The sequence below is a fragment of the Octopus bimaculoides genome, chromosome 10 (assembly GCF_046866305.1).
Source record: "Octopus bimaculoides isolate indiv1 chromosome 10, ASM4686630v1, whole genome shotgun sequence".
In the NCBI taxonomy this organism is placed as follows: domain Eukaryota; kingdom Metazoa; phylum Mollusca; class Cephalopoda; order Octopoda; family Octopodidae; genus Octopus; species Octopus bimaculoides.
Genome location: NC_142937.1, coordinates 65,425,935 through 65,447,234, shown reverse-complemented (window position 1 = coordinate 65,447,234; position 21,300 = coordinate 65,425,935). Strand labels below are relative to the sequence as shown.

Genomic DNA, 21,300 nt, shown 5'->3' with positions numbered 1-21,300 from the left:
TATTATTATTATTATTTTTTATTTTCTTATATATATATATATATATATATATATATATATATATATATATATATATGGTAATAAGAAAATGAAATGACAATGAAATAAATGATTGTGTTATAGCTTCATTAGCTTACAGCTGTTTCTGCCAAAGGATGCTGTGGACTCATAGTTGGGTGCCTGAATAATAATAGCTTCATTGGAGCCTTGAATATGAAATGCTATTTATTCGAGAAAAGAATTACATTTGTGCATATATATATAGAGAGAAAGGCATTACCATTAAGAAAGTTAATACAGATGTGTGTCTGTGCACATGTGTGTGTGTACATATATGTGTGTGTTAGTGTGTACGTGTGTGTATGATTGTACAGTTGGTTTAAAAAGTATACAAGAATGAATCATCAGTAGGAAATGGTAGTTTAGGATTAAAACTAAAACATGTTACATGGTAAGAGTATGCATACTGAAATGAAAGGAACAAACAGATAGATACATAGATAAGCTGACAGAAATTGTTTAAGGTAGTTGTCAAATATGTTGTATTGTTAGTATATCGTGAAACATCTGTGATATTATGTTGTCTTGAATGGAGAACTTTACATACCTAATAATATTTTTTTTTAAATAGTGTGTGAATTCAACATAACTTACTACTGATTAAACTCTTTGAAATAGATAATACATGTCAAACTTATCTGCAAATATAATACGCTATAGTGACAAAATTATGTGCAGTGTTTTTTGTCAACAGCACACAGTGATATATAAAAGACATGCAGCATTAGGCATCATAATGTGAAAAACCACAAACAGTATTCCAATGCCTCTTACAGAAAATCTTGCATACTAAAGTGAGAGATATGTTTGACATTCATAACAAAAAAATCATAATGCATTGTAGCATGAAAGATACTTGCAACAATCCAAAATATCTGGTACAGGAGAGCATTCATGAAATACAGCAATGTGAATAAAAACAAGAAAAATACATGCAATGCTGTAACCACATCTCACATGAGTGAGCATTCATTTAAAATAAAATTCAGCTGATTGGATTTTTCTTTTAAAAAAAGGCATGTTTAACATTTCAATACCCAATATGACAACTTACCTGATTTCATTTCTATTAAATATTTGGTGTTAATAGCAAGAAAAGAATTAGCAATGATAGTCCTTAAATGGGCACATAATAACATCATCAGGAAGAGAACTGACAAGATATTCTATTGTTGCAATTACTAATACATTATATACACACACACACATATACACACATATATGCCTACATACACATATACATTCACACTAACATATGCATACAATCACATATTCACATAAAAGAAAACATTATCATTATACAACAACAACAACAACAACAACAATATTAATAGCAATAATAATAGTAATAATAATAGTAATATTAATAGAAATAATAATAATAGTAATAATGATAATAATAATAATTATAATACAGTGCAGGTATTCAGTAAGAATATCAGAATGAAATTTGGGACTAAAAAGTGTTGTGTGCTTATAATACAAAGAGGCAAAGTAGTGTTGTCTGATGGTGTAGAGCTGCCCAATGGCAAGAAACTCAAGGATATTGAGACTAAGGAATATAAATATCTGGGGATTTTAGAATGCGACAAAATCAAGGAAAGTGAAATGAAAGAAAGCTTTAGGCAAGAATATCTCAGAAGAACCAAGTTAATTAGGGGAAGTAGACTCAATGGAAAAAACAAAATCAGGGCAATGAACACATGGGCTGTTTCTTTAATGTGATATGGCACAAGTGTTGTTAGGTGGACAAAGAACAAGCTTGAAGAAATGGACAGGAAAACTAGAAAAATGATGACAATTAACAAGGAACTACACCTCATAAGTGATACTGACAAAAGTGATACTGTATGTACCTAGAAACAGGGGTGGAAGAGGTCTCATAGGATGCAAGATCTGTGTTGTCAATGAGAAGAACAGTTTGGGATGGTACGTCAAACAGCAGAGTGAATCCTTGCTTGCTGCTGTTAGAATTAACAATATAATACCTACTGAAAATGTGATGTACCCAAAAACATTTAAGAAACAAGATGCTGTTGTGGAAGATAAAAGCAAAAAAGAAAACCAAGATCATAAATATTGCAATACCTGGAGATGCACGCATAAGTGACAAAGGAATAGAAAAGATTGAAAAGTACAGACTATGAAGAGAGGAAATTGCAAGAATGTAGACTGTGAGGAGAGTGTCTGTCTTTCCAGTAGTTGTAGAGACACTCAGAGCACTAACAACAAAGTTTGAGAAATATATCAAAGAAATCAGAATTGACATGAGAGCAGAGCAAGCTCAAAAAACTGCTCCATTGGAGACAGCTAGGCTTTCGAGATTGATTCTTGGATGTTGAATGTCTCCCATGATAATTAACAACCAAGTATCAAAGCTTATAATGTGCAGAAAGAGACCCTGTGTAACCTCTGACTGCAGGCTGTTGTCTGCTCTCACAGAATATACCGGAACAAACAAGATTGAATGTTTTCATCATCATCATCATTGTTTAACATTCGCTTTCCATGCTAGCATGGGTTGGACGATTTGACTGAGGACTAGAGAACCAGATGGCTGCACCAGACTCCAATCTGATTTGGCAGAGTTTCTACAGCTGGATGCCCTTTCTAACGCCAACCACTCTGACAGTGTAGTGGATGCTTGTACATGCCACCGGCACGAGGGCCAGTCAGGTGGTACTGACAATGGCCATGCTCAAGTGGTGTTTTTTATGTACCACCTGCACAGGAGCCAGTCCAGCGGCACTGGCAATGACCTCATTCAAATGTTTTTTCATGTGCCACCAGCACATGTGGCAGTAAGGCGATGCTGGTAATGATCATGCTAGAATGGTCCTTTTTACATGCCACCAGCATGGAAGCCAGTCACCTGCTCTGGCAGCGATCATGCTCAGATGGTGCTCTTTGTGCTCCACTGGCACAGGTGCCAGTCATCGAATTTGCGAATTTGATTTGATTTCGATTTCACTTGCCTCAACAGGTCTTCACAAGCAGAGCTGACATCAGCAGAATTTGAATTCTGAATGCAAAGATGGGCAAGATGCCACCAAGCATTTTGCCTGGTGCTAACAATTCTGCCTGCTCGCCACTTTAATAACGATGATGACGACGACGATGACAACAACAACAACAACAACAACAACGATAATAATAATGATAATTCAAGTTGTAAACAAAGGCTGGAAAAAGGTTGGCTGTGGACTTTTACAACTTGAATTGACAATGAAGTTTGCCACAACTGGCCTAAGCACTTACCTGAAAAACTCAGATGACTGGATGCTAAAACTTATCTTAAAGCATGAAAACAAGAAAGCCTAATACTCAATAACAAAATAGGCAAAGAAATATCTAAGTGAATTCCAAATACAGCAAATACCAGAATTAGATGTACTGGAAACAAGCACAGAAAAAGCTAAGCATAAAAAAGCACTTGCTAAAATTGTTGCCTTAGATACACTTACTAATAAATGACAAGAAAAACCTCTCAATGACATATACACATTGAGAGCTAATAATGCTGATGTTGACAAAGCTCTTACCCATCTTCTGGTTTAAAATCTAAGACAGAAGGGTCTATCATAGCTGCCCAGGATCAATGTCTACCTACAAGAAGCTACCAGGTCAGTATTTAAAAGAATGGCAGTAGCCCAACATGTCGTACATGTAAACAACAGACTGAAACCATCAATCATGTGTCCATGTGCAGCCTTCTTGCACCTACAAAGTATCTCAACAGGATCAATAGAGTGGCACAATATATTAACTGGGTAATTTGCAAGGACCTGGACTTGCCCCATGATAAAAACTGGTGGGAACACAAACCACCTCCAGCACTTGTAATTGATTACACCTTACCTCCTTTGGAACTTTACTGTTCAAACTGACAAAAAGATAGATGCAAATAAGCCAGACATTATATTGAAGTATTTCAGACAAAAATCATGCCTCCTCATTGATATGACTGTACCAATTGACATAAATGTATTTGTCGAGACCTACCAAAAACTGAACAAATATAAAGACCTTGAAATAGAAATTGGTAAAATATGGAACCTCAATACGAAAACAATGCCTGTTGTCATAAATGCCCTAGGAATGATAGCAAAAGGGGCTGATTGCTACTTACCACAGATACCAGAAAATCTAAATATGGAAGAAATTCAAAAAATAGTGCTCATGGGAACTGCTCATATTCTATGAAAAATACAGTTTGTGTAATTCTAAAAACATTTTTAACCTGTAAACATTGTCAAAAGAACTTTTAAATGTATATAATAGCAAACACCTTTTACTGACATCTTAAGATCACACTATCCTCTTATCACCAAAGTACTTTTAAAATAACTTTTAATTTTCTTATGTTTTGACAGACATTCTCTAGAACAATACCTTGTGCAAAACCAAAAATGTTGCACCCTAGTCATAACACCAACTTGAACTTCTAACTTGTCTCTTGAGGTCTCTGGGTGAGACTTGAAGTCAACTTGTACAAATACAAAGCAAAAGCCAAACATATAATAATAATAATAATAATAATAATAATAATAATCATGATAATAATAATAATAATCATAATAATAATAATAATAATAATACCCCCCAATTTAGGTGTATTGCAAAAGTTGGCACTGCTTGGAACTGCACGCATATTGCATAAAATACTGTCTGTCTGAGGTTCTTGTTGTGACTTGGCAAACAGTACAAACCCCCGAGAGACACAATATCTTCAATCAACAACCACACAATATTGGATACTGTGCGACATCTATAATAATAATAATAATTTCTTTATTAGCCTCATACAAAAAAAAAACACTTTCACTAGAGGCTACAAAGAAAGAAAATATACTGTAGAATGTAAAAAAACGAGTTTACAAAGTATGAAGAGTTTAGGTAAGGGAAATTGTCTGGAAGGATGTATTAAGAATTGTGAAGATACACACACATGCCCATGCATCCATATGTATACACACACACACACACACCCACACACATATTATATTTGCTTTGTTTCTACTTAATCTTCTTATAAGGTGAGTTTTACTCCAGCAAATGTAACAACTAGATTTTCTCTCCAGTATCATCAATTGTCTCAATGCCTTCTACTGGGCAGTTTTGGTATGATTCTGTGGCCTTTGAGAAGCATTAAAACTTGCAAGTCTATATTGAAACCTCATCCATCATGGGTCATCTTTTGTTAAGCTTATATCAACCACTCTCTTATACTGTGACACAAAATTCAAAACCAGCCATTTGTCTGTCGTGTCCAATGTCTTTTATTGTGATTCTTGTGTGCCTTTGATATATTTACTGGGGCACAAATATATGGTCAGAGTTACAGTTGATAAATTCAACCTCTGATCTGCCTCTTTACAATTTTAAATATACAGCAGATAGTGATTTTTGCATTTTTCGTTTGAGATAACTTCTCCTGACATCTCCTGAAAGGTTTCTTATACTACTTGATGTGAGGGAAAATAATTTTATCCCCTTCCTTCTTTTCATAGGCAGAAAAGTATAACTTTCTTGTACCTTCTCTTCTGGATTGTCTCTTGCGGCAAAGAAATACTGCTGATTTTTACAAAATTTTCTTGTAATTTTGACAGACCCAACAGTTCTATCTGTTCTTTTTTGTATTGAAGGAAGATTCATCTTTACACAACTTCTATGTGGATGGAATGCGGTATTAGGAATCATATGTGAGTTGTTACTGCTTTTGGTAGTGCTATTATTGTCGCTGTCTTTCAAATGATTTATTCGAGTATTTGAGACATTTTCTTGTACCAATTGTTTTTTATACAATTCATTTTCTTCTTCTCCTTGTACATTTATGTGTGTATGTGTATGTGTGGTGTGTGTGTGTGTGTGTGTGTGTGTGTGTGTGTGTGTGTGTGCGCGTGTGTTTTGTGTGTGTTTTGTATGTGTGTGTATATTTTGTCTGTGTTTTGTGTTTTGTGTGTGTGTGTGTGTGTGTGTTTATGTTATGTGTTTGGATAATGCCAAAGAGAGAATATGTACTCAATATATGTGGATGAGATTATTTGTCTGTAGCTGATTGTTCGCTATTTAATGTTTTTGTCCCCCAAAAGACTGTATACTGTGAGTATTAATATATATCCAGCACCATTTAAATATCCAATAATTTTAATGAAACTAATGCTGTATAATAATAGCGTAAAGATGATTGAGTCTTTACAAGAACCCACATTTTCTACTGCCACAGTTGTTATAAATACCCTTTCAAACTATATCTCAGCAGTCTGCTAGTAGATAACAGTGACACTTTTAGTATATTGGCTTCAAATTTTGGCACAAAGCCAGCAATTTCAGAGAAGTGGGTATATTAGTTACATAGACCCCAGTGCTCAACTGGTACATATTTTACCAACCTTGAAAAGCATGAAAGGTAAAGTCGACCTTGGTAGGATTTGAACTCAGAACATAAAGATGGATGAAATGTTGTTAAGCATTTTGCCTGGCACAGTAACAATTCTGCCAGCTCCCCACCTTAAGCTTTTAGTATATCAACAACTGATTTAAACTGACTCGAATTATTTGTATCAAAATTTAATTTACTAAAAGTTGCAGTTATTGGTAAAGAACATGGGCTATGACCTCAAAACCCCTATGTAGTACTGATAGCTCCTTGGGCTTTATCCATCTATAAGCATTGGCTGTTTACATAAAAAGCTACATTTGAAAGAACTTTTGACATTTATCTAAACATTTCAGTGTATTGTGACTCACTGGGAAATTTTGAAATTATGTCAGAGTGTACTACCTATGAAGGAACCTTACATAACTACACCAATCAAGAAATATTTTGAAACGAGAATGAAAGGTAAGAGGCTGCCAGAGTAGTCAACTGCATATTCTGCATTTGATGTTAAGATCCATTTTCTTTATTTTATTCTTATGATTGTTTGCAACCAGACACTAGCCTTGTGCAGCAAGAATCAATCCTTCCGTTTCTGCTTTTAGACCAGAGCTTTTAAGCCATTGTTGATTTCCTTTCTGATTTCTTTGTAGGGTATTGGCCTTCGAGGGGTTTTTCTCTATTGTCTTCATTTGTTTGTTTTTGTAATTTTGTTTACATGTTTTTTGTCTCTGAAACCATTTCTGTCGAGGTGTTATTTGCGTTTTATTATTTCTGAGTAGTTTTTTTCTATGTTTCTTTATTATTTATTGTTATTATTATTATTATTATCATCATCATTATTTATGCACCACATTTTTTTAAGTTGGCAAGCTGGCAGAATCATTACCACACTGGACAAAATGCTTAGTAGCATTTCATTCATAGCTATGTTCTGAGTTCAAATTCCACAGAAGTTGAATTTGCCTTTCTTCCTTCTGGAGTCGATAAAATAAGTACCAGCTGAGTACTGAGGTCAATATAATCAACTGTCCCTCTCTCCAAAATTTCAAGCCTTGTATCTATAGTAGAAAATATTATTATTATTATCAATAATATTAATACGCCAATTTGTATTACCTGACGCGTGTGTCACGCATAAGAGAAAGAAATTGTTGAAAGAAATTTTGTTGCTTAAATAAAATTTGTTTCCACATGAGTTTCCACATTTTGCTAATTTCTATTTCAAGATAATTATACTGGTCAGCTTTTGGTAGGTCTTAACAAATTTGTTTATATTGACTGGGACAGTCATATTGATGAGGAGGCATGAGTTTTGCTTGAAATCCTTCAATATGATGTTTGGCCTCTTTGTATCTATTATTATTATTATTATTATTAGGGTGGTGAGCTGGCAGAACCATTAGCATGCTGGACAAAATGCTTATCAGCGAAATTCCTCCGGGGTTTACTTTGCTTTTCATCCTGAGCAGAATGCTTAGTAGCATTTTGTCTGTCATAATGTTCTGAGTTCAAATTCTTCTGAGGTCAACTTTGCCTTTCATCCTTTCAGGGTTGATAAAATAAGAACCAGTTGAGCACTGGGGTCAATGTAATTGACTCACCCAACTCCCCTGAAATTGCTGGCTTTGTGCTAAAATTTGAAGTCATCTTCATCATCATCATCATCATCATCATCATCATCATCATCATCATCATCTTTTTCAAAATTTCCTTTGAGATTCTACTACACCATCAGGTGCAGCTTTGTGTTCCTAAAGTGTGTGCAGCTTTGCTTTGTGGAGTGTAGAATTGTTCTGAATGTGTTGTGCAAGCTGTGTTTTTTTTGTGTTTTATTGATGAGGGTGATTGTATATGATGAGTTGCATTACATTACTGAGTAGAATATGAGTTATGTAGAAAGTGCTACACTATCAAGTGTTGATTATGAAAAGGTGTATGTTGTGTGAACAGGGTTATTTTATTGGGTGCTTATTTTATAGGGTATGTATAACATGTAGAAAGTATACCGTTTTGAGTTGTGCTACTGAACTGAAATTGCATTAATCAGTTTCACTTCACCACTTGATTCAATGTATTTTTCTGGTTTCAATGTTCTAACTTTTTGGCAATTTATTCATTTAATTTTTTTGTATTAGATCCCATCCTCCTCTATGCCAGATAGGTATCGCTCATCCAAATAATATTCACAGTGATGGCGTTGGAAAGCTATTTGTAGTTTCCTAGTTTTTCAGTTCACTTAACTTCCAGTTTATCATGATGAAGTTGTTGTTTATAACTGGAACAGCTAGTGTATGTATACCTATTATCTTATTTCAAACTTTTCATTTTTTAATGTTAGTCTGACTCTGTTTTATTTGTTTCTAATTTTCTCCTTCATATCTTTTATACGTTATGAATTTCTCCTGCTCCTACATATTTGTTTGGTTGGTTCTAGACTACCTCGCTACTTTCAATGTCTAGATATAATTTAATGTTCTCAGATTTAGTAAATTTATATAGACTAATATTCATTTATATAGCTTAACAGAATTCCCGATCAGTTTCATTGCATAAACAAGTGCTGCACTGTGTTCTTTTTGCACATGTAATATTTGTTTGTTTGCTTTTTTTTCTTATTACATTGAAAGTACTCTATGTGATATGAGTGCAGTGCCTAGTAATATTGTTTCCAAACTTTGGCACAAGGCCAGTAATCTTGAGGGAGTGGGTAAGTCGATTACATGACCTCAGCAATCAACTGGCACTTACTTTATGGATCTTGAAAGGATGAAGTCCAAAGTTGATGCTGGTGGAATTTGAACACAATATAAAGTTGGATGAAATACTAAAAAGAATTTTTTCCCCTGTGGTAACAATTCTATCAGCTCGCCACCCTAGTGCCTAGGACTTATACACAGACAATATTTTTAGTGCCTAATAACATTGCTTGTGTATAAGTCCTAGAGTTTTTAGTTATATATTTGAATCTTTTTCAGTCATTCCAAAGGCACTAATTATGATAGGGATTGTTTTAGAGAAAAAGTAAAAAAACAACAACACCATTTATTGTACCTCAAAGCTGAAAATGTTGCCAAAACACAAGCTGATATTGTCAGACATACTTTTGACGAAACATTTGTGCTCTAAAGAAAAAAAAAAAAATTACAATAAAAGACTTTGGGCATGAACATAGGCCCATGGCTAAGAGGGGGTCTCTGTGTCATGGTTAGATCCTGATCCCTTCGCTCAACTAACTCAGACTTCTCTCCCTTAAAATTGCTGTTGTTCTACAAATATATACTACTTGATATTACAAATATTAAAAACCTATTATCATAATTTATTCTGTCAGATAAAGAGATAGACATGAGCAGTCACAGCTTTGTTAAGTGATGTCTTCAAAGTCTAACTAACATAACCAGCAAGATGCAAACAAAAGACCAGTGAGTAATACCAAAACTGTACCCAAGAGAAGATGCTGAGATGAAGGGCTTGAGATTGGAGATATAATGTAGAAAGCCAAGTTGCTATATTTGTCAGAGCAGAGATGCCTTAGAACTGAATGTCTCAAAGAAATAGGAATGTTATGTAAAAACAAAAGAAAATGAATACAATAAAGAGCAACAGCAGCAACAAAAAGCACAAACCCAAGTTTTCAGAGCACCACCAACCAAAACTCTGGAGATAACAAAGGAAATATTCATAGGTATGGTACCACAAATGGATGAACAAGCACCTCATCTCTTGATAATATCAATTTACAGTACCACACCTTCATTGTGTGATGTGAAAATAATTACAGAGGACAAAACAAAAGGTAAGAACGGGAAAGTCACACACACACAAAAAAAAAATGCGTAACATGATGTTCTCAGATTTAGTAAATTTATATAGACTAATATTCATTGATATATCTTAACAGAATTCATGATCAGTTTCATTGCATAACCAAGTGCTGCACTGTGTTCTTTGTGCACATGTAATATTTGTTTGTTTGCTTTTTTTCTCTTAATACATTGAAAGTACTCTATGTGATATGAGCGCAGAAACTGGTGAGAAGAAACGATTTCTTCTAAATAACAATGAAATCCCACCTCAACAAATAAGGAAAAAAAAAATGCTGAGGACAAAGATGAACTAAGTTTAAACAAAAGTCAAGCAATCAGTGAATAGACAAAATTATGCACCCGTAATGTAATGGACTTTCAAAGAAGTTGTAATGACATAAATGATTAAGTTTGCAATATAAACCACACGCAAAAGATAGACTGCTCATAAAATTAGAATTAAGACAGTAAATTGAACTGAAAAAAGAATTCCCTGAAGCTAGAGTGTTTCAAACATCAAATCATCAAATACCTAAAAAAAAAAACAAGGCTTAATGATGCATTCAGTTGTACTTGAACACACTTTGATAAATTATTAAGTAATGAGAGTCATGGAGTGCCAAACTCAACCTAACCAGTAATCTTATATGTCTATTTTATTTTTGTTTTAAATATTATGAGTTTATTGTACTGTGTTTTTTTAATATTTTCTGTGCAAATATGTGTGTATATAGACATGCATGTTTATGTGACTGTGTATATATATGTGCATTTTTTCAAAATTCTTATTATCATCTTCCATATATTGTATAACATCTCATACACTACCCTTTGTATTTCTAAGCATGTTTTCTTTTTCACACATCATATATTTTCTTTTTGTACCTTTGTATCTCTGTGGCTAATAAAAAAAAAAGCTACTGTTGTTGTTGTTATTACTATTATTATTATTATTATGAAATTCAGCAGTCATTTAGATGGAAAAATATAAATATAACACATTCTAAGTCATGTGCAAGCATTTTTACACTCACAATAAAAAGAGACAAAAGATTTGTTGAATGAGTTCGTTAACAGAAATAACACGTTCTGCATCTCTCTCAGTCTCTCTCTCTCTCTCTTACACACACACACACATGTAACAATGTTAACATTAGCAGAAATAGTGATGATAAAATTTTTTACTTCTACTACTTCTGACAACCAAAATAGTAACACCACCATGGACAAGAACACAACAGCAATAATTATAGAAATGCAGGAGAAAAGAATAGAAAAAGAAGGCCAGTTTCTCTATCTCCTATCACAACCCAAGCCCTTCCCATCTCCTAGATGGACTATCATATTTGTACAGTTTATCCTGAATAAGTAGTGCCACTGTGACTGCTACCAAATAAATGTATTATGTTTTGTTTCGAAGTGTCTTTTAATACTTGATCTGAATTTTCTCTGGAAAAGGATGATTTTCTTTTTTTTTTCAGGAGGGAGGGCAGAGGTTTACCTTACTGTGTTTCTCAAACTGTTGAGAAGAAGGAAAGAAGGTATCCTTAAACCAAAGATTTGGCCTGAATTCTTAGAAGAGAGTGGACTCTGCTAACAGTACTCAAAGTAGCAGGTGGTAATATTATGCTAGATGATGGATTAAGACTAACATCTAAATAATCCACGGTGGGATTAGAACTCGGGATGCAAGGAGATGGAACAAATAACACAAGGTATATTCTGGTCTGATGTTTTTACAGTTCCACAAATCCACCCATAAAAGATGAAAGGTGACATTAATCTAGACAGGATTTGAACCTAGAAGACAGAGAATCAGAATAAATACCACGAAACATCTTATCCAACATTCTCCCAACTCTGCCAAATCATTGTCTGTTGAGTAGTGGGCATAATCTGTTGCCTGTCTAAACTCCTATCACCTGACCCTTTAGTGGCATTTTTTAAGAGTGTCTACTCTGCTGAAAGAATTTAATCCTTGATATAGTACAGCTCCTCCTTTTCTTTCTTCCAGTATCGAAGGCTCTGTAAAAAGATCATGAAGTACTGCCCTTCCTACATAAAGAAGCCGTAAGAATATTTTAGAAAGAGAATAATTTCAAAAGCTATTGTAGCTGATTCTCAAACGCAGAGGACTATATTTAAACCTGGTTATTCTTCTGAATTAATTAAACCTCTTTTAATTACGGTTCTATCAATATGTTAATTAGTTACTTTAAAGCCACTCGACTTGATTAATTCAAAGGTAATCACAAATATATTCTCCAGTATCAACTAAATATGACAGGGCCTAACAAACTGCACACTCTGCATTGTAAATCATATGTTATCACATCTCTGATGTGATAACGTATGATTAATAATAATAATAATAATAATAATAATGATACTAACAATAATTCTTCTGGTATATTCTAAGATACATTCTGATGTTTTAAATTATAAAACAATTTAATTAAACATCATTAGGCATAGCCTTAGTAAATTTAAACAAACATCGGTTGTCTTCTTCTTTTGTTGTCCATTGAGAGCCAACAATGATGTCCACTCTCTTAATATTGGTTTCAAATCTTGGCACAAGGCCATCAAATTCAGTGAACGGTCTAGTCAATTACATTGACTCCAGTGCTCTCCAAAAAGATGAAATCAAAGTCGACCACAGCAGAATTTGAACTCAGAAAGTAAGGATGGACAAAATACCACAAAGCATTTTGCCCTGCGTGCTAATGATTCCACTAGCTCCCTGCCTCTGGGATTAATAGATGCTGTCAAGTATCTTACCTGTTGTGCTAACGATTCTGCCAGCTGACTGCCTTCCATTCTCTAAATATTGAGATCTTTGGTGGATGGACAGACCTATCCCGGATCAACAAGCTCTATTGTGGTGTTTCATGTATATGATAATAGTGATAGCAGAAGTAACTGAGGTAGGCATGACTGGCTGATTAAAATATTTACTTAACTATTGTGAGATTGTGGATTCAAACCCACAGTGTGGCATATTAGGCAAATGACTTGGCTTGACTCATGCCTTGTGAATTTAATTGGGCCAATAGATAATGTGTTGCAAGTCCATTACATGGAATGTACATAATCATCATCATCGTCACTATTTTAATGTCCACTTTTCCTTGCTTGTATGAGTCAGACAGAATTTGTTGAGGTAGATTTTTCTATGGTTGAATGCCTTTCACCTGTTTCCAAGCAAAGTTATATTTCCCCATAACAGCCATGTTTTTTTATGGAAGATGGGAAATGAATAGCATTGCTTGTTTGATGGTGAAGTTTGCTTACAACCATCATGTGATGTGAAGACAAGGGTACATATAAACACACGTAGAAGAAATTAGCTAAAACATTAAATAGTCAGCATGCAAACACATGCATTCACGCAAACACACAGATACACAAGCACGCAAAGAAACAAACAAAGCACTTGTACCTTTTATGAAAACTTGGAACTCTTTTGGTTGCACTCTACCACCTTCTATTTCAATCTTTAGGGTCATCAGAATGGTAAAAAGAAACTTGTGCTTCTCATAAAGGCCTCGGCAAGTGTAACGGAATACCTCAAAAGTGAGATAGTCAATGATGTTATGGATACGTTTCGATGTGACTGGTGATTTGACGGATTTGTCCATTGACATGTCAAAAAGGCCAAGAAACTGTTTTAGTGATGTCTGATACATCACATTTACCATGCTCATCTCAACAACTAGGAAATATAAAATACTTCCACGGGTAGCCACTAAAACAGAGAAGAAATTTAATATACAAGAACATTCTTATGAAGAACAAACAACAAAATGAGAAAATGTATAAAAATATAAACAGAAACAAGAAAGCAGCAACTTGTAATAAAATATCTGAAGGGATAGATTAATATTGGTAAACATAGTATGTAAAGAGATTTTAATTTTACTGTAACCTGTGAAATTTTGATTTCAAACATCAAAAAAGCAGATTCTGGTTTTATATTAGTTTCTGGTTTGTTGTAACAACAGAAATGTATTTCAGAAAAATTGTCTGTATGAGTGTTTGTAAAATTCAACAGAATTTGTGTGTGTGTGTGTGTGTGTGTGTGTGTGTGTGTGTGTGTGTGTGTGTGTGTGTGTGTGTGTGTGTGTGTGCATGCGTATGAATGTGTGTACATGCATGCACATGCATGTGTGAGCATGTGTGTGTATATATATATATATATATATATATGTATATATGTATGTACACACGTGTGTGTGTGTATATATATATATATATATATATATAATCATCATCATCATCATCGTTTAACGTCCGCTTTCCATGCTAGCATGGGTTGGACGATTTGACTGAGGACTGGTAAAACCGGATGGCAACACCAGGCTCCAGTCTAATTTGGCAGAGTTTCTACAGCTGGATGCCCTTCCTAACGCCAACCACTCAGAGAGTGTAGTGGGTGCTTTTACGTGTCACCCGCACGAAAACGGCCACGCTCGAAATGGTGTCTTTTATGTGCCACCCGCACAAGCCAGTCCAGGGGCACTGGCAACGATCTCGCTCGAAAATCCTACGGGAGCCAGTCAGGCGGTACTGGCAATGGCCACGCTCAAAATGGTGCATCTCATGTGCCACCCGCACAAGAACCAGTCCAGGGGCACTGGCAACGATCTTACTTGGCTTGCCGGGTCTTCTCACGCACAGCACATTTCCAAAGGTCTCGGTCAGTAGTCATCGCCTCGGTGAGGCCCAATGTACGAAGGTCTTGCCTCACCACCTCAGCCCAGGTCTTCCTGGGCCTACCTCTTCCACGGGTTCCCTCAACTGTTAGGGTGTGGCACTTTTTCACGCAGCTATCCTCATCCATTCTCACCACATGTCCATACCAGCGCAATCGTCTCTCTTGCACGCCACAACTGATGCTTCTAATGTTCAGCTTTTCTCTCAAGATACTTACACTCTGACGGGTATTCACATTGACATTACACATCCAACGGAGCATACTGGCTTCATTCCTTGCGAGCTTACGTATGTCCTCAGCAGTTACAGCCCATGTTTCACTGCCATGTAGCATGGCTGTTCGTACGCATGCGTCATACAGTCTGCCTTTTACTCTGAGTGAGAGTCCCTTTGTCGCCAGCAGGGGTAAGAGCTCTCTAAACTTTGCCCAGGCTATTCTTATTCTAGCAGCTACACTTTCAGCGCACCCACCCCCACTACTAACTTGGTCGCCCAGATAGCGGAAGCTATCGACTACCTCTAGTTTTTCACCCTGGAATGAGATAGAAGTTGTTTCCTGTTTGTTTACAGTCTTTATTGCACCTGAACATCTGCCACAAACAAAAACTAACTTGCTAGTTAACCTGCCTTTGATGTTGCTGCACCTCTTATGTGTCCATAGCTTGCACCGGGTACATCTTATAGAGTTACTACCTACTCCTTTTCTACATACTGAGCAGGGCCATCTACCTGAAGGGGTTTGTGTTTTATCTACCTTCCTACTTATTAGGATTTTGGTTTTAGCTAGGTTGACTCTAAGGCCCTTCAGTTCTAGACCTTGCTTCCACACCTGAAACTTCTCCTCTAGTTCTGATAGTGACTCCGCAATTAGGGCAAGGTCATCAGCATAGAGGAGCTCCCAGGGGCAACCTGTCTTGAACTCCTCTGTGATTGCCTGGAGGACTATGATAAATAAGAGGGGGCTGAGGACGGAACCTTGGTGGACCCCTACCTCTACCCGGAATTCATTGCTGTACTCATTTTCAACCCTCACCTTACTGGCAGCATCTCTGTACATGGCTCGCACAGCTCTCACTAACCATTCTTCTATCCCAAGTTTCCTCATTGACCACCAGATAAGGGATCGGGGGACCCTGTCAAAGGCTTTCTCCATGTCAACGAAAGCCAGGTACAGAGGTTTATCCTTAGCTAGGTATTTCTCCTGCAACTGTCTCACTAGAAATAAGGCATCAGTAGTGCTTTTACCTGGCACGAACCCAAACTGCATCTCATCTAAATTGATTCGCTCCCTAATTAGTTGGGCTATGACCCTCTCTGTAACTTTCATAACCTGATCTAACAGCTTGATGCCTCTATGTATATATATATATGTATATATATATATATATATATATATATATATATATATATATACACATGAATATATATATATATAAATGCATAGATGTTTGTGTATACATAAAATTACATTATCATCAAAATAATAATTATTTTTAATGTTGGCAAAAAGTGAGCAATTTTGAGGGGAGGAAGTAAGACATTTACATCAACATCAGTACCTGAATGGTACTTATTTTATTAGCCTTGAAAAAATAAAATGCAAAATCTACCCTGGTGGAATTTGAACTCAGAAAGTAATGAACTGGAAGAAATGCTACTAAGTTTTTTGCCTGCCATGCTAACAATTCTGCAAGTTCTCTGCCTTAATGATAATCACACTAATAATAATAACGTCCACTTTTCCATGCCTTCATGGGTTGGAGGGAGCTTATTGATACAGATTTTCTACAACTGGATGTTCTTCTTGTTGTCAACCTTCACCTATTTTCAAGCTTGGTAATATTTCTTCATGGCCAGACATATTCACATAGAATATTGGCAATGCATGAAGCTACTTGTATGATAGTGACACTTGTTTGCATCAGACTAGGAAACACAAACATACACACCTCATACACACATACACATATGCATGTCTATCTATGTCTGTCTGTCTGTCTGTCTGTCTATCTTCTGATACATATATTATCATCATCATCATCATCATCATCAGCATCTGTTTTCTATGCAGACATGGGTTGGTTTGACTGGAACTGGTAAGTCAGAGAGCTGCACCAGGCTCCAGTCCATTTTGACTTGGTTTCTACAGCTAGATGCTCTTCGTTACACCAACCACTCCACAAAGTGTACCAAGTGCTTCTAACGTACCACTGGCAAAGGTGCCTTTAACGTGGTCAGCATGGGTACCTTTTACGTGTCACTGGCACTGGCCATGATTATGATTTCATCAGGCTTGATGTGTTTTCTCAAGCACAGCAAATTGCCAACAGTCTTAGTCACACACACAAACATATACACACACACACACACACAAAGCCACACGTGTACATACACACACACACAAAGCCACATGCACACACACAAACACAAATGTATGTATATATCAAATCAGGAAGTTAGAAAAAATTTTTGGTATTATTTATTCACCATTATACATGTTTCATTTGCTAATAGGAATTACAAAATTGTAAATGTTGGATAAATAAGAGATTTCCTATTAGAAATTCTTCTGACAGACAATCAAATAATGCCAATTGTAATACTAAAAGGAGCAGATGTGCTTGAAAAGAACACAGCTTGGATTTTAACCCTACCTACATGAAATGTGTGTATATATATATATATATATATATATATATATATATATATATTATTATTTTTCTCATGAATTGTTTGCTTTTGTATCAAGATTATTTCTTCACTGGTGGCGGCAATGATTTTGGCACAAAACGAATCAGTTGCAATGCAGACTTCTAAACGATATGTTGGGGGTCTCCATCATGGTAATGTGTGCTGAAGAAACTAAGGTGATTTTTGCCAGTGCAGAAACCAGTCCACATGAGTCCAAATACTTAAATATACGTTAGGAGATTTTATTAATCTGATCAGCCTTCGGTTGATTTCTGTAGTTATCATCAGTGTATTTTGGCAATTTAAATAAGAGTTTTGACTGTTATTTCCAGCAGGTAGACATACTTAGTATATCCTTTGATTAATTTTAATACACACACACACACACATATATATATACACATATATATATGTATATACATACAGACAGACAGACAGACATACATTAGACTTGGAAGGTAGCTCCTTGAGCAACATTCCTTGCCTGATAACCTAGAATACATACCCAAAAAAGTCACATGACTCTACTGTAACATATCATCAGATGAAACAATGAGCTTATGTGAGCAGAAGACTATGCATGAATATGTTAGTAGAAAGCTCTGTGATGATAGTAACACCGATCATCAAAGCAGTTTATCATGGACCAATAGCTGGATTACTACCTCCTGCTTTGAAGGGTATGCGTTTGCAATCCAGGAACAGGAAATATCAACCAAGTACCTGATGCACAAAAGGGATAGAGATGCAGAAAAAGCAGTAAAATGTGATAACTGATGCAGACTTTATGTAGTTAACACCGAAGATATCACCCACACCATAGCTTGAAACAAGTAAAAGAATAAAAGAGTAAATATATATAAATATATCTATATATGCAATACATATATGTGTGTGTGCGTGTATGTGTATGTTTGTATATATATATATATATATATATATATACACACACACACACACACATATATATCCTTCTCCTCCTCCCCCTCCTCATCATCATCATTTGATATTTATCTTCCCTGCTGGCATGGGTTAGACAGTTTGACAAGTGCTGGTAAAATGAGATTTTTTTCTTTCTTTCAACATTGAAACTGAAATTTGAGAGTTTGTCTCTTATGACATAAGTTTCCAACCACTGCAATATTCACTTCTCACCTCAAGATTGCTAGAGCATGAATCTCAAGTCATGAGACAAACTCTCAGTTTCAGTTTGAATAAAAACACATCCATAGCTGCTACAGCATGTATTGAGCACCTCACTCTCATTCAGCTGACATAAATCAATGCACATACACGTATATATGCATACACACACACACACACATGCATATTCATCTATGTATGCAATGCAAAATTTTGATGAGATGGCTTCAACCATTTGTAGTTATTGGCTAGGTAAGCATCTAATTTCCTTATCATTTTCCATCTTTGACTCCATGCTTGCATGGTTGGACAATGCTCAATGATCTTCCACTTCCACAATTCATTCCACTCGTATTGTTTGACACTTCATTTTCCAGCTTTTGTCAATCTTATGCATCACATGTCAGCACCAGAGCAATCTTTTCTCTTACCATACTACATTTGATTCCTCCTATAACCAGTTCTTCTTTTTTTTTTTTTTGTTCTGCTCATTCATTATTCATTCTTTATGCACACTAAAATTACATATCGTGCAGAGTATGCTGGCTTCATTTCTTTCCAGCTTTTGCAAATGTTTTGCTTTTAATGTCCATATTTCTCTACCATGCAATAACCATACACAAACATCATACAAGCGACCCTTCACTCTGAAAAGAATCCCTATGTTACCAGTAGCAGTAACAGTTATCTTAACACTTTCTATCCTGTCCTTACTCTGGCTACTATGCTTTTAGAACACCCACCAACTTTGCTAAATAGATCCTCAAATTAACAGAAGCTGTCAATGACTAGAGAGCATCATTTTAAATAATACAATACCTGGTGTTTGTCTTGCTAATTACTTCAGTGCATTTGCTACCGACAAACTCTTTCTTCCCTGTCAGCCTGTCTATAATCCTATCTCACCATTAGGGGTGATGAATGGCATTCCTGCCTAAACCTTTTCTATAAATCAAACACAACCACTCCTCAGATGACAGTGGAGGCTTGTCTTTCCAGTTGAAATCTTTGTCTTTGATAATTTTACTTTGAAGCCTCTTGATTTAAGGTTTTATTTCCATTTTAAAATTTCTTCTCTAAATCTTTAACAGATTTACCCATGGAAACTACATTGCAGGTGTACAAGAGTTCCTACGGACAACCAATCTTGAATTTCTTTGAAGTGACCTGGAAAGCTATAATATTAAGTGAAGAGCCAAACCTTGATCAATGCATATCTAAGTTCTCTATTCCTCATTGAACTAAAAATAACAGCTAAATCTTCCTCAAACCACACTCTGCTATTCTAGAAAAGGACTTGTTAGATAATGTAGTCCTGACTTCCCTGCACACAGGAAAAAAAAGATAGGATAATCATGGGCAGAGTGCCTTTGATCATAATTCTGCTCAATCAAGGCTGACCTAGGGCTAAACAAACAATACTATCCTGTTGTAACATTTTAGTATCTTTTTTTTCCTAGGCGTCAGTGAGAGAAAGTGCACCACTATCATTTTGCACACACTTTCTCCATCAATGTTTCAATGTCTTGATTAGCACTGACACACTGCATCACAAACTGGAACACAGATATTAATTATATAGCTACCAAATCTATAGATATTGATTTGATCAATAAAATCTCTCAAAACATTGAATGGACAGATACAATCTGTAGATGTCGACTGGATGGATACAGTATGTAGATATCATCTATGTGTGTGTCATGTGCACAGATGCACAGTGCAAATTAGTTTGGATAGATGCAGAGTGTAAACTTGTCTAGAGAGATTTATAGTCCAAATATTTGCACATATACAATATGTAAATGCCATTTTCAGTGGTTCTATTGTATAGATATTAACTGGTTAGACGCTGACTGTAAATGTTGTTCAGACTTTGTAGAGTGTAAATATGGTTTGATAGATACTACCTATAGATGTTGATGTGTTTGTGGATGTAAATTACTGTACAAATTATCTGGACAGATATCGTCTGCAAATGTTAAATGGAAATTCACAGCCTATATACTGTATATTTAACCAGACAGATGTAGTCTGTAAATATCAGCACTGTAGACAAAAACCTCAACATATTATCTAAAGAAGAGGCAGTTACTAGACAAAGGTTTGGTGATTCAGTGTTGTCCAGTTAGATGTAGATTGTAAAAGCCACCTGAATAGATTGTGTGTGTGTGTGTGAGAGAGAGAGAGAGTGTGCATTCTGAATAAATACATTTTGTTGTTGTCATCTAGATATATTTAATGCATAGAAATCACCTGCACACACACCTCTTGTATGTATTTTCTAGTCAAGAAAATAGTTACATTTTGTAAATACCAATTTGAAGATTGATAATAATAATAATAATGATAATAATAATAATAACAACAACAACAATAATAATAATAATAATCCTTACTACTATAGGCACAAGGCCTGAAAATTCAAGGGAGGATGGTGGTTGATTACATCGACCCTAGTACTCAACTGATACCTATTTTATCGACTCGAGAGGATGGAAG

General features: G+C 35.5%; 1 protein-coding gene across 1 annotated transcript in view; it reads right to left on the bottom strand.

Annotated features, from left to right (window-relative positions):
- The window catches only part of LOC106877714 (dynein axonemal heavy chain 5), a 435,668-nt gene that overhangs the window by 105,524 nt on the left and 308,844 nt on the right, over window positions 1–21,300 (bottom strand). Inside the window, exon 67 of the mRNA XM_089358248.1 lies at window positions 13,691–13,996. Coding sequence (XP_089214374.1) covers window positions 13,691–13,996 — 306 coding nt within the window. The remainder of the gene's footprint in view (window positions 1–13,690; window positions 13,997–21,300) is intronic.